This window comes from Morone saxatilis, unplaced genomic scaffold (genome assembly GCF_004916995.1).
Source record: "Morone saxatilis isolate NCDOM2014 unplaced genomic scaffold, NCSU_SB_2.0 Contig7, whole genome shotgun sequence".
NCBI classification, from domain to species: Eukaryota; Metazoa; Chordata; class Actinopteri; family Moronidae; genus Morone; species Morone saxatilis.
The window spans coordinates 16,018,180-16,030,857 of NW_023340246.1; the positions used below are offsets into that span (position 1 = coordinate 16,018,180).

Below are 12,678 nucleotides of genomic sequence, written 5' to 3' on the forward strand. Positions count from 1 at the left end.
GATCCCATGTGGGATGGGCTAAATGTTTGGCAAAAATGTATTATCTACTGTATATGTTTAACTGTATTTATATCTATATCTATACATCTCAGTTTTTCTGAGGCAGCAGCATTAAGTGTGTGTATCCGTTCAAAGCAGTTTTGACAAATAACAGTTGTATGACAAAAATCAACAGAGTCATGTTATTTGTTTGCAACTGTATTCAGATTTAAGAGACTTTTTAAAACCAATTAATAAATAATCTTGTCACTTCTTGTCCAAAAGTTCATTGTGTGATGATATTTACATCATAAATTAAATAAGAAACAAAAAGACATTCAACATATTTTTAGATAAGTTTGTGTCAACAATTTTAACCCTTTAGGCTGTCATGATGATAAAAAACAAAAACATGGTTTTCTTTGAGAACAATTGCATGAGCAGCAGGATTTAAGGATTTAAAAGCATATTCTACATATGCTTATAAGTTGGGTTAAATGAGGTAAAAACAGAAAAAATTATACTCTGATATGTAAACAATATTGTTTCAGCCACAACTGTAAGTCACTACATACAATGCCTATATTTAGAGCGCACAAGGAGATTACAAATGTGTTGGTTTTGCAATCTCTCTGCACTCTAAGTGAGGGCATTTCATATATACATTAAAATGGTTCCAAGTTGACCTGCATATTTTACACTTTTACATATCAGAAGCATATTTTTCTATGTTTTTCCACTTCATTATTTTTTTTTAATCTAATGTTGGTGTAATCCAAACACCAAAACTAGTTTTATGTGACCACTAAAGATTCTACTTGGACAGAAAAAAATGACAGGTACAGAAAACAGCCCACTGACAAATAAATACCAGAAAACATTGACATCTTACAATAGTGAAAAGCTTGCCTTTCCCATGTTGCACTTCATGTGTCAAACATTACGCTTTGTGCAATGGAGTTTTCAGGTGAAGGGGCAATGGAACAACACATTTTCTTACTGCCTTTGGAAATCGTGTCCAGGACAGATTAACTCACATGGCCAATGATGCGAGACGTCTGGAACAGAAACACTGGCTTGATGTTTAACCAGACTTAAAACTTAGGTCGCCTTTGCAGGGAGGAAAATTCAGTTTATCGCCATTAAAATAACACGTTCCTATATAATGGAGCAAACCTCCGCCCAGTGAAGTAGCATACCGAACTGTAGTTCTTGAACACTAGTTCATATCATCCTCCAATGATAAAGTAAAGAGAATGGTATGATACAAAGGCCGATAAACACAAATTGTGCTGAATTAGCCACCAAGGGCACATCAACCCAGTGCAGGTGCCTTTTATTCTTTTTTTATTGTCCCGCTGTTTATATCAAGCACCTGGTCAGTGTTTACATGTGCATAAAGCACCACCTTAGTGTAACATCCTCATCTAGAGAACAGGACCAATCTGCACCAGATATCGTCAGCTCCCATTGGTTATAATAACTGAGGTGGCCTTGTGTCCCTGCATCTGCTCCGCTTGCATTCTCACATGAGAGGCCACATCATACTGGACTCCTCCACAGGCCAGGCCCGAGTAACTCCGCAGGTTCTCTGGGTCATACAGGTGCTCCAGGGAATACCCAGTCAAAGCATAGGCTGCTTGCCTGTCCAGTGCCTGCCTCTCCTGGGCCGGATAGATCAGTGGGCTCCCCTGGGGCGGTGGAGGGTGGGGGGACAGATCCGTCTGCATGTAGTCTTTGGTGAGGGACAGGCTCGACCTGGGAATCCCATCAGAGCTGGGGCTGCTGAGACGAGACAGAGATGCCGGACTGGTTGTGTTTTCGTCATTGTCATGTGGACCGAGCACTTTGACGCTGTCCCGGTGATGGAGGCGTTCAGAGGGGAGGTCGATGCTGGGGGCGCCTGGGCCGCGGCACACCACACTGGGCATGGTGAGCTGGGAGTGATGGGGTAGTGAGGAACTGAAGCACGGGCTGTGAGCTTTGGCGAGGCCTGAGACGTCTAGTGGCGCCTTGTGTTGCTGCAGACGGTTCTCTTCCTCTTTGATCATCTGCTGTGTGGCTCGGATTAGGGTCTCCATTTTGCTGGGCTCTCGAGCGGTTGCCCGGAAGTGGTCACCATGGTAACGCTCACCGGAATCACTGGTTGACCCACCTCCATCAGGTGAACTCACTACACTGTCTTCATCCCAGTGCCCCCGACCTGTAAAGAGAGTTCAATAGCCACATTTCAAAACAGTGAAATCAATGAATTACATTGTTAATAAGTAATTTTATCCTTTCGGCACAAACTTCACACTTACAACTACTCGTGAAAACTACTACGAACATGATTTTTAGTCCTATTTTTCTTCTCATATATTTTAAGGGCCATTTTCTAAAACAGTGTAAAATTCTGCTTTAAATGCACATAGAACCATGGTCTGTTAGACTGAATGTCTTGGCAGAGGCACAGTGGGGGATGTTTCCCTGTTTGAGGATGTGAAATGTGAAATAACTTGGCTTTCAATTGCAGGCAATTTTTGAACAGATGGTAGCAATCGGCACACTGGCAAGAGATGGCGTAAACAACTTAGCATGTCCCATAATAACATTTGGAAAACAGCTACCAGGAGAAGCTAGGCCAGAGCTATTTTCAGAGACAGATGGTTGTGGTCTCAACCCTAACACCTCACCGTGAATGGCTCCATGGTAGGATGTGATTTCGTAGCCCTCGCTGTTCTCCACAGACGATTTCGGCAGTGAGAGCACTGAGCGCGTGGCGTCCCACCACACCTCCCTTCCTGACTGGGGGGTTCCTAGGAAGTAGCGGCCACTCTGGCAGCGCACACGGTCACAGGTGGTGGTGTGAGGATGTGTTTGGGCATGGACAAGATCATCTTCTGATAGGCCCAGGCCGTAGCACAGAGAGCCTGAGTCTGGATACAGTCGGTAGGCACAAGATGCCTCTGCAGCCTCACCGGGATCCAGCAGCTGGGGAGATGCAGAGTCTGTCAGCGGGCTCCCTCCCCATTGGCTGTCTTGGTCTGACTCTGAGCGCTCTGGATTGAAAGCGGAAAACTGCTGACAGAAATAAAAAAATCACAATTCTGTATTGTAAACCTCAACAACAACAATTAAGCCAGAGTGTCCTTTCCTATTTTGGTTTTATAAAACAGGCTGTTTATTACCTGTGGGTAGGGTGACACTCTGGCTTTGGCCTTTGCCTGGGTCAGACGTGACTTGGTGCTCTTCCTGTCTTCACTGTGACTGTCAGCGTAGGGGAAGGCTGGCTTGGTGGGGCTCATTTGGTCCAAGGACAGCTGCATTCCCTTGTACTCCGTATCCCTTTTGACACAAACAGAATAGATGTTAGAGATAAAAATAAAAGTTTTAACCCATATTTATCCAGGTGGTGACTTTAATGCCATGCACAACTTTAAAGGAATTGCAATGTCAGTCAGTCAGTCAGTCCACCATTTTGGTCTATATATTATATATTTATATAATTTCCCTCTGGGATTATTAAAGTATTTCTGAATCTGAATCTGAATATCAACAACTATTGAATGGATTTAACTGAGTTTTCCTCTACCACTACCACAAGGTTTGCTTTACTAAGTTGCTTTACTGGACGAATTGCCAAAAAAATTGGTACAAACACTCATATAACACTATGGATAAATTATAATAACCTGATGTTTCATTTAACTTCCCCAGACATTCTTAATTTGTCCAATACATTGGTTTATGACCAAACAAATGACATTCCAATTAGCCTCGGATGTACTTATTGCTAATTCGCTAAACTAAGACGGTGACACCTGGTAAACATTGGCATGTTAGCATTTCTATTCTTAGCATGCTGGCATTAGCACTAAACACAATTTCCCACAGCCTCTAGCATCATTGTAGAATCTTACTTTTGTTTAAACATTTGTAAATCTCAACTTTGCTTTTGTTTTTGTTTTATGCATTGTCTTCTGCGGGCCACTCAGCAGGTTCATACTTTGCCTTGCTTTTTTTGCCCAATCAAGAGCTTCTCAAACCTTTAGGCTAGAATTTTTCTCAAATAATCTGGGCACCTCTTTCTTTCCTATACAGTTGTGGCGGTAGTGTTGCACCAAGTGACATAATCAGTAATTAGTCTGCTGCAGACGTCTTGGCCAATATTGAATATAGATAGCTACACAGACTTATTTTACAAACATACTTTTTATACCATGAATGATGTGAGATCTATGAGAAGTGAAAACAACATTTAAGATAAGTTCAAGAGATTAAGCCCTTCCACTTCTGAGAAAAATAACAGACAGTATAAGGAAAGTTAATCATTCTTTTCTGCCGTGCAACCATTGCCAGAACCCTGTCAGAGAACAACGTAACTGTGCACACATAGGCGTGCATGTGAATGTACACTATCCCTTCACTGATCCTCTGCAAGCACCTTATGAAAAAAATATTTTTTTTTTGTATAATGCAGGCGTCTTTTTACTTGTATATGTGCATGCAGCTTTTGCACCATCTTTGACATTTTAACCCACTGTCCTGTGGCTGAACTCCATCCAAGTGTCACTGTCGAGGGAGTGAAAAGGCTCCTGTGTCAAGTGTTCAGCAAACATGAGCCTATTCTTAACTTATCACATCAACAGTATGTAATAGCAGCTGCCTGGCATTTTAAACCCTGTGGCCCATCCCTGACCCTGCACAGCCAGCCTCTTTAATATGACTCTAAATATGACCCATTCTTTATGTACAACACCTTAGGGGAAAGGCTGTGTTTGGATAGCCAGTACACAGTGTGAGTGTTATTTGCTCTTGCAGGTATAGTTGCGGTGGCTGGTTCTGCATCCTATCTGTACCCTGGCTGACTTATGTCTGAGCCAATAATGTTGGGCCTTTGTGCAAACTCAGCTGTGTTAGCCGAATTCCACCTCAGGGTCAATGTCAGAGCACCTCATGTCTGAAATACGCCACCAGCCAACCTCCAAACATGATTTATTAATGGATTCTTGTTGGGTTAAAAAGCTGTCGAGGGTAAGGTGATTGAATTGCTGTTTGTTTTTTTAATGTAGGTGTTTTTTTGTGCTCTTGCTAAGTGTGAGCTTTTGGATAGTCCTGGGTAAGAGCTAATTATGCGTTTGTAAATTTGCTGCCATTTTAATGTAGTTACTTTGTTTTCTCCTTACTGCATTGAAGAAATCAATATCTGGAGTGAAGCCATATGGATGCATGCACGTACAGAGACTCACACAAACACACCATTACACACAGGGAAGGACACACACACAGAAAAACGACATGTGGATCAACCAAACTTAACAAGGAAAATCCAACATGTGCTACAGCTATGAGATAGCTATTGATTCCTAGTTCACCGTTTCATCGATTTTTCTTTCCTTAGACTGCAGATCAATGGTGACAGTAGAGGTTTTTTTGATGGGGTTGAACCCTGATGTTTGTCTTGCTGTCTCAAAGGGCCTTAGTGTGCTTTGTGCTCTCATAACACACAACTGCCTGAGCCCTGCAGCCACAGTATTTGGTGGATTTGTGCAGAGAGGCTACAGAGGGATATAGAGAAGGATTTCTCCAAGAGACAAAGACCCATCATATCATCAAGTGAGCTTCAAGCATGGATCATAAGAGTGTATGATGTGATTTTACTTAATCTAGTTAAATATTCAATGCTGTTCCTTCTGCAAACATCATTAAAAATGCAGCTGCTTTTAGCCCAGTATAGCCCCTTAAACTTTGTGTTACTATGTTTATGTAGCTGTAATTTTAGGGATTTCAGTCCAAAATGCAATCAATGTAACAACTTAATGTCTGAAATGCATGATTCATAATTACAAATTAAAGATTGCAACTTATTTATACGCATGAACGATACCTTTTCCATGAACAAACGTCTCATAAAAATATTACAAATATAACTTTTATTCTTAAATCATTTTCTAAAAGGAGCTCTCCTAGGAAAAGCTTCTCTCTGATTTTAGGATTTGAATAAGGAAGTGAGACTCACGTGAGGACATAGTTGACACTGACTATGCAGTGGGGTCTTGAGGACCGGCTGTTGTGGACAATTGTAGCGTAACTCTGGACCCAGACCCAGCCACCGTGCTTCGCCAGGAAACGATAATACTTAGTGGTGACTTGGCCTTTTACCAGCACTGAAGGAGATAAAAGAATCAGACAGAAGACAGAGATTAAAGTTATTAACAACATGTACGTGTGTGACGTGTATGATTGTCTGCACGTGGCAACTGAAGCAGGTTGCCTGAGCAGTAACTGTCGGACACAAGAAGGTCAGTCGGCCTATTGTAAAAGCATAATAGAGAGCAGACTTGTAACTCACAGAGGTGGTGTGCACAGCGGAGGTGGAAGATGTCACAGCTGTGGACATGATGGTACAGGGTTTTCTCTATCAGGTCCTGCGGCTCATAACCTGTCAGCTCTGCCACCCTGGAGAGGAATTAACAAGTTGTGTTAATAATATGCAGTGATCTGGGGCTATTTCTAATTTGTCTGTATAATGTTTCTGTTTTACAGGAAACAATGTTAGCCCCAGTAGTGAAAAATGTGCTATACCCTAAGCATACAAACAATGAAGAACATTGCCTGAGAGGGAAACAATTAATGACATATACAGCACACAGCTGTGTACCTGGAGTCCAGGAAGATGAGCTTCATGTCCAAACTGGCTCTGAACATAAACATGTTGCTGTGCAGTTTGATCTCAGTCACAGCACTAGGCGGCAGAGAGTGACCCACAGCCACCAAACCCACGTTCTGGTAGCAGCCCTCAAAAGGTGACATGTCCAGACTGTACTGACGGATCTTCAGGTAGCCGCTGCAGTGGATCACCTGTGGAGGAACAGGCTGACAGTGAGAAAAGCTATGGCGAAAATGAACATGTGGGTAAGGACATCCTGAAATGTCTGACATTTCAGAACCATGGAGCATAATTTATACTGACCACAAATGTAGAATTGTCATTGGAACAGAAGATTATACAAATACAAAATGATATAAACATTCCAATTACATTAATTTTTCTTACATAAAAATTTAGAATATAATCTATGAAGAGCAAGGAAAATCATTTGAATATGGGTCTCAATTTATTCATTACTTAACCTTCATTAGCCTACTTTATTGCAATTAATTATTTAGTTAATTAATAAACTGTTAATTAAACATCACAGGCCAGTGACAAAGCTCCGTTGCCTACCTTGTATCCACCACTGGTGAGGCCTGCGTTTCTTTTTGCCAGCACACATTTCATCCGCAAAAAGAAAGAGCGCTCCATTTCATATTCTGAGGGAGGAAAAATATTTGAATTGAAAATACTAAAAAAGAGTAACTCTCATAGGAGGGAAAAATATACTAGGCTATAGGCTGTCGCTATATTAAAAACGAAGTCCGTGACTTATTGGCTTATTTTGAATTTTAATGATAATTTCCAATAATAACAAAATAAATGAGTTGTTTGTCTTGTATAAAAAATAAAGGCATTTGTGTAAAAATATAAAGCGATTTCACTATTACAAAATTCATCTTGCATGAATGCGACATTGCATTTGTATCCGATGTAGGATGCGTAGACTGTATGTGCATCTGTGTCCCATTTGTGTAATATTGACACACATTCGTTGCATTTAGCCAATAATAAACCAACGCTGGTTGTATGTTGTAATTCAATTGCAAACGCACTGTATATATGTTGCGTATATGGAAGCTTTGGAGGTGTTTTACCTTGGACGAAATGTGAGTGATAGGGCTGATGTGGCGTCAAGACAGCTGTCATCTCGTCGTGGTCGGCAGGATGGACATATTCATAAATACTGTTCCCAGTCAACTCTACCTGTTGAGAATAACTCATGTAATTAACAGGTAAGGACTGTCTGGATTTGTATATTATCCGTTTGTCTTAAATTTGCTTTAAAGCTGTACATGTTGTTGCTGTAAAAATAACAGAAAAACAAAAAAAGAAATGTCATAAATAAATAAATAAATCTGATTGCACAAACGGACCTGAGACAGTCCCAAATGGACCGACGCTGTCTCTGAAATGTACATGATCTTTCCATCCGGAGCCACGACAAAGATGAATCCGTCCAATGTCTGCAAATAAACGACAGGCCACAGTTACCTCCGAAAAATAATTCCTAGCGTCGGGGCGCACATCATCTTCGCTTGCTTATGTTGTTAATACAAATAATAATACTATACCTGCAGTAAATGAGATCCCAGCTCTCGTCCAACATTGTCCAAAGATCTTGTTCGACTTGCATGGCCCCAAGCCTCACCCAGACCTGGACAGAGTGAAATAATGCTGTTTGACTGCTGTTTGACATGAAAATGAAGTGGAGAAAATGTCGTGTTTTTTTAATAATAATAATAATGGAAAATATAATATCTCTTTTTTTTTAATAGTAATCTACATTGTTTTGATTTGACTTGTTTCATATTTAAAAATCTATATAATAAGTCAAACACTGCGACAAATACATATTATTATTATAATTCTTCTTATTATTAGTAGTAGTAGTATTCTTATTCTTATTATTAGTTAGCGTATTGCCTCTCAGTCACCCACCCACACACACACACACACACACCCTCGAGCCAGAGGCGTGCCTGTTAAAAAGGCCTATTTAGTGTTAAAGCATTTACAGAGTATTTCCCTGTGTGTCACATGTTGTACAGGCTCCAGAGGGTTAGGGGTTGAGAGAACAACAATCTGCTGGTGTTTAGCTGCACAGGCGACCTGTCTCTTATAACAGCTGCAATATAGAAGCTCAATCTGGAGGGATGATATAAGTTTTGGAGCAGGATACGAATTATCCCTGATGCTCCAGGAAAATATTCTTTATTATTATTGGTGTTGTTATAGAAATGCAGTATTTTAATGCCTCCGTAAATGTAACCACAAATATGTCCATCCTTAGATTTTTGCTCCAATAAATCCACCAGTGCAGGCCACTGTGTTCAGTGTAAGTGGAACAAAGCAAGTAGCTAGTGCTGCTCATTGAAATTCATTCAGTTTCATCAAAAAATCTCATGGAGCTCGCCGGGCCGGGTATCATCAATAAATTAGGTGTTCGTCTCCCCTGCTGTAAATGAAAATGAAAATAGGTCTCCGATGTCAGACATGTTGCTTAATATCACCCCTGAATATGAGAGGATGTAGAAAAGGGACCTACAATATAAAAACGGATGTTTTCGGCTAAAGGATGCATACATTTAAAAATACAACTAATATTTTTTTCTTCTATTTACATATTTTTTATCATTTAGCCTCTCTGGTATATATACGTTATGACAGCAAAACACGCGCCTATCTGTCTGTTACATTCACTGTATTGCAGCAAATACGTGGGCTTATGATTTGATTTCATGGCAGATCATTAATAGTATTTTTCTTGCACAAGAGAGGCCGTGTGAGATTGTGTGTGTGCCTCCTGCTCACATGGCTCTAGGTGATTAGAAGCCGTGCAGGGCCTTTTTTATAATTGGTACGGCTTGTTCTCAGTCACGCAGTCAAAGAAGCCTGCAGAGACCTGTATAAAAGATGGTGGCAGATCGTCTCCTTTAGACACACTGAATTAAAAACGACCATAATCCATTTGTAAAGACTCCCTGCAAATCGATGGAAAATGACTGTAAGGCTCCTGTAATATTTCTGTGTCACTTAAAGTGAGTATGTGAGCCCTCCGCGCGGGTGTAATGTGTAATATCACTTAAATCTCATTTAATTTTATTTTTTTAAATCTTCCACAACATCACCACAACAACACTGTTACTAGGACTAAAGATATTTCTCAAATTATTAAAAATAATAGTCAACAAACCTAAACTAAATATATATATTTTTAATTCTTATTGCGTTTCAACTGAATAATACTGACTTCTAGAATAATGATTTTATATTAACTATAACTTATCCCTCATAAAACCTTGGTTTTCTATGGTTTATGGTCTATTTTTCTTTCTTTAAGACATCGACGTCGTGGAAATACTTTGATAAAAACAAGCCCATAATTATTTAGTAAGTTAATAATAAAATATAAATGATATCAGTGTATTCTCACTAAAGTGAGGTCCACAGCTGACAGGGAAAAACATGCCAGCAGAGTTGAGATCGGTGTGTTTAAATGGGGCTAATCGCTCACCCTGAGGGAAAACGATTCTCATCTTCAGGTAACTTGTTGTCAGTCTAATTATTGAGGCTTTGTCCAGCTGAGATGTGATGGCCGACGGTAAAGGCAACATTTTGGCCAGTTCATAAAATTCACTGTTCTCCTTTTCCCGTCTAGTCCTTGCGGCCGTTTTGGATTTTTCCTTCATTTCGGCGCCTTGTCACTGTATCCTTCCTTGTCTGAGGCGGTGGTCATTCAACTCAACAATTTGACTGATTCCGCTTCGCTTTGCCTCCTTTTCATTGCAGATTTTTATCAACTAAAAAAAGAAGCTGGAGTTTTAATATAAACTGATGAATCCAAAAAAAAAGAAGTGTGAATATCCCTAATATTCCGGATGGCAGTCGGTGATACTTCAACTGGTTGTTGTTAAAGCTCCACGGTGCTGCCGCGAGATTTCATCCATGACCTGTAAAACACAGAGGGAAAAAACAACAACATTATTGCCATACCCGTTGCATTTTGACCTGCAAAGGCCCTATAACGTTTACATGAGTTAAAACCGGACGTGAACTGCTACTTGTGTTATTCTGATGTATGCCTGATGCAGGCCTGCATGTCAGATGGGGCTGACTGGAAAAAACAACGCTATAAATTAATTTACACATCAATCAAAAGTGTGATTTATTGAAGAAGACATACACTATAACCAGGGTATTCTCGGCTTTTAACAGCAGCATCAAAAGCAACAACAATAGGCGCAATAAAAAAAAAAAAAATAACATCACCAAGATAACAACAATAAAATACAGTGCAATGAGACGCAACACCACTGATAGCTGCACACAGTGGGGCAATTTAATTTTATGAAGATATAAATTAAACAACTGGCTAATTGATAAGTCTGTTCTAACTGCAGATCAACAGATGTGGTCTTAGATGGATTCAGGCTGGTTTTCTTTTTTTTAGTTTTAAAGAAACAAGTTCACCCTGTTGGTTAAATAAATAAATAAATAAAAAATGTCGAAGAGCACACTCCAAACACGTCCGTCTTAAATCATTTCAACCACCAGGCAGCTCTTAAATTAATCCTAAAAAGAAAAAGAAGTAAAACGTCCGCCATTGAGACATCATTTCTGTAGGAATGATAAAACAAGGCATCATATTGCTGATCACTGCAGTGGTACCGAGGAAATGTAATTATGATCCAACACAATCCCTGAAACGTGTGCAACAGCGTTGGGAAAAAAACAACTGTGACATAATCTCACCTCGCTGGCCGATTTTTTTTTTTCCACTTGTTTTTAATAAAATAAAATAAAAATAACATCTAGATTAATTTGACAAACTTGTTGAGACATATATATATTTGCTGAATTCATACCCGCGCTGACAGCCAGTGTATTTTCCAACATCTGCATCGATCCTGTGGCCTTACTGGCAGCCTGCTGGGAATTTCACCTGTCCTGAACCGGGTTCACCAGTCGTCCCTGTTAAGTTCGGTCTCAGCTCCTCCTGGATTTCCACCTGGAAAGGCGAACGGGCCGTGCGCTGCATACACCTCTCCAAATTATAAGGACGCGCAACGAGTGGCATTCGTGCCCAACAAGCCTCCTCTCCTCAACTATCTCAATGTCCCTCTCTGGAGCTGGTCTGGATCCGCCCACCGAGTGCCCACCTCGCTCTGATTGGATGGAAGCGCCGAAAGTCATTTCGTGATTGGACAGTTAGCGTGGGCGTCAACTTGGTACGGCAAGGTATGCGCGGCACTTGGCCGTGCCCGAACAGAGCTTAGGTGTGATCTTGTTGTGTTTTTGTCATTAGCGTGGAGATCACGGATCAAGCTGAAATAAATGAATAAATCCGCATAAAATAACACAGCGAGGGAATGTTCTTCAGGTGATAGGCTAAATAAAAGCTGCAAAGACCTTCAGTTGGAGACTATTTAGGGAAAATATCCAAAATAAAAAACAAATTTGTTTTCATTCCATAAAGAAAAACCCCATTCATTTCACAATTAAAGCAGCCTATCATCAAACTATTTTCACCCGTTTACTCACATTACACATCCATGTAAAATGTTCTACATATGCCACAGGCCTGGTGAAATAATTTGAGTGTTGGTTTACTGAGTGAAATTGCTCTTATTCCCAAAATGCAGTTCCACAAATATTCAACAGATGATTTGGTGAGATGTGCATAACAGGTGCAAGTTTGGTGACGTTCTTTTAGGCATAAAAACACAAAAACAACTGAGCAATAAATAGATAGGCTAAATAAAAGGCTGCATCTGTTTTTTGGAGGGAGGGAAATCTGTTAATGCGTTCATGCTGCTGCTGGTTGTTGTCTAGGCCTCTAGTCTCCGCCTTCGCCTTTTCAGCATGATAGCAATACTCTTAATATATAGTCTCTTGAATCATACTGAACACAACGGACCAAAACATCGACCTGTTCATCTGTTTAGTGGTTTTCACTTTTCATTTTTTTGTTAGCCCCCCCTCTCTGGATTCAGAAAATGTTTGGTTCAGAATATTTAGAGGTTTTGTTGCATGCAGAAGCTATTAAAACAGAAGTAGGT

At 40.3% G+C, this 12,678-nt stretch overlaps 1 protein-coding gene across 1 annotated transcript; it reads right to left on the reverse strand.

Moving 5' to 3' along the window:
- Positions 1–250: 250 nt before the first annotated feature.
- On the reverse strand, positions 251–10,559 carry LOC118340375 (single-minded homolog 1-like). The gene is made up of 11 exons (XM_035678275.1): positions 10,134–10,559; positions 8,191–8,273; positions 7,993–8,082; positions 7,714–7,822; positions 7,190–7,275; positions 6,623–6,822; positions 6,314–6,420; positions 5,981–6,128; positions 3,150–3,306; positions 2,655–3,039; positions 251–2,182 (listed from the first exon to the last, which is right to left on the reverse strand). The coding sequence occupies exons 1-11, from the start codon at positions 10,306–10,308 to the stop codon at positions 1,440–1,442; spliced, it is 2,283 nt and encodes a 760-aa protein (XP_035534168.1). The 5' UTR covers positions 10,309–10,559; the 3' UTR covers positions 251–1,439.
- Between the last annotated feature and the right edge of the window lie 2,119 nt (positions 10,560–12,678).

What these genes read in the sequence shown, in the direction of transcription:
- LOC118340375 (XM_035678275.1), bottom strand. Translation starts at nt 10,308, where the DNA reads ATGAAGGAAAAATCCAAAACGGCCGCAAGGACTAGACGGGAAAAGGAG. An exon ending in CTCATCTTCCTGGACTCCAG is followed by an intron (nt 6,421 to 6,622) that starts GTACACAGCTGT and finishes ATTCCTCTCCAG; the next exon opens with GGTGGCAGAGCTGACAGGTT. An exon ending in CTACCATGGAGCCATTCACG is followed by an intron (nt 2,183 to 2,654) that starts GTGAGGTGTTAG and finishes CTCTCTTTACAG; the next exon opens with GTCGGGGGCACTGGGATGAA.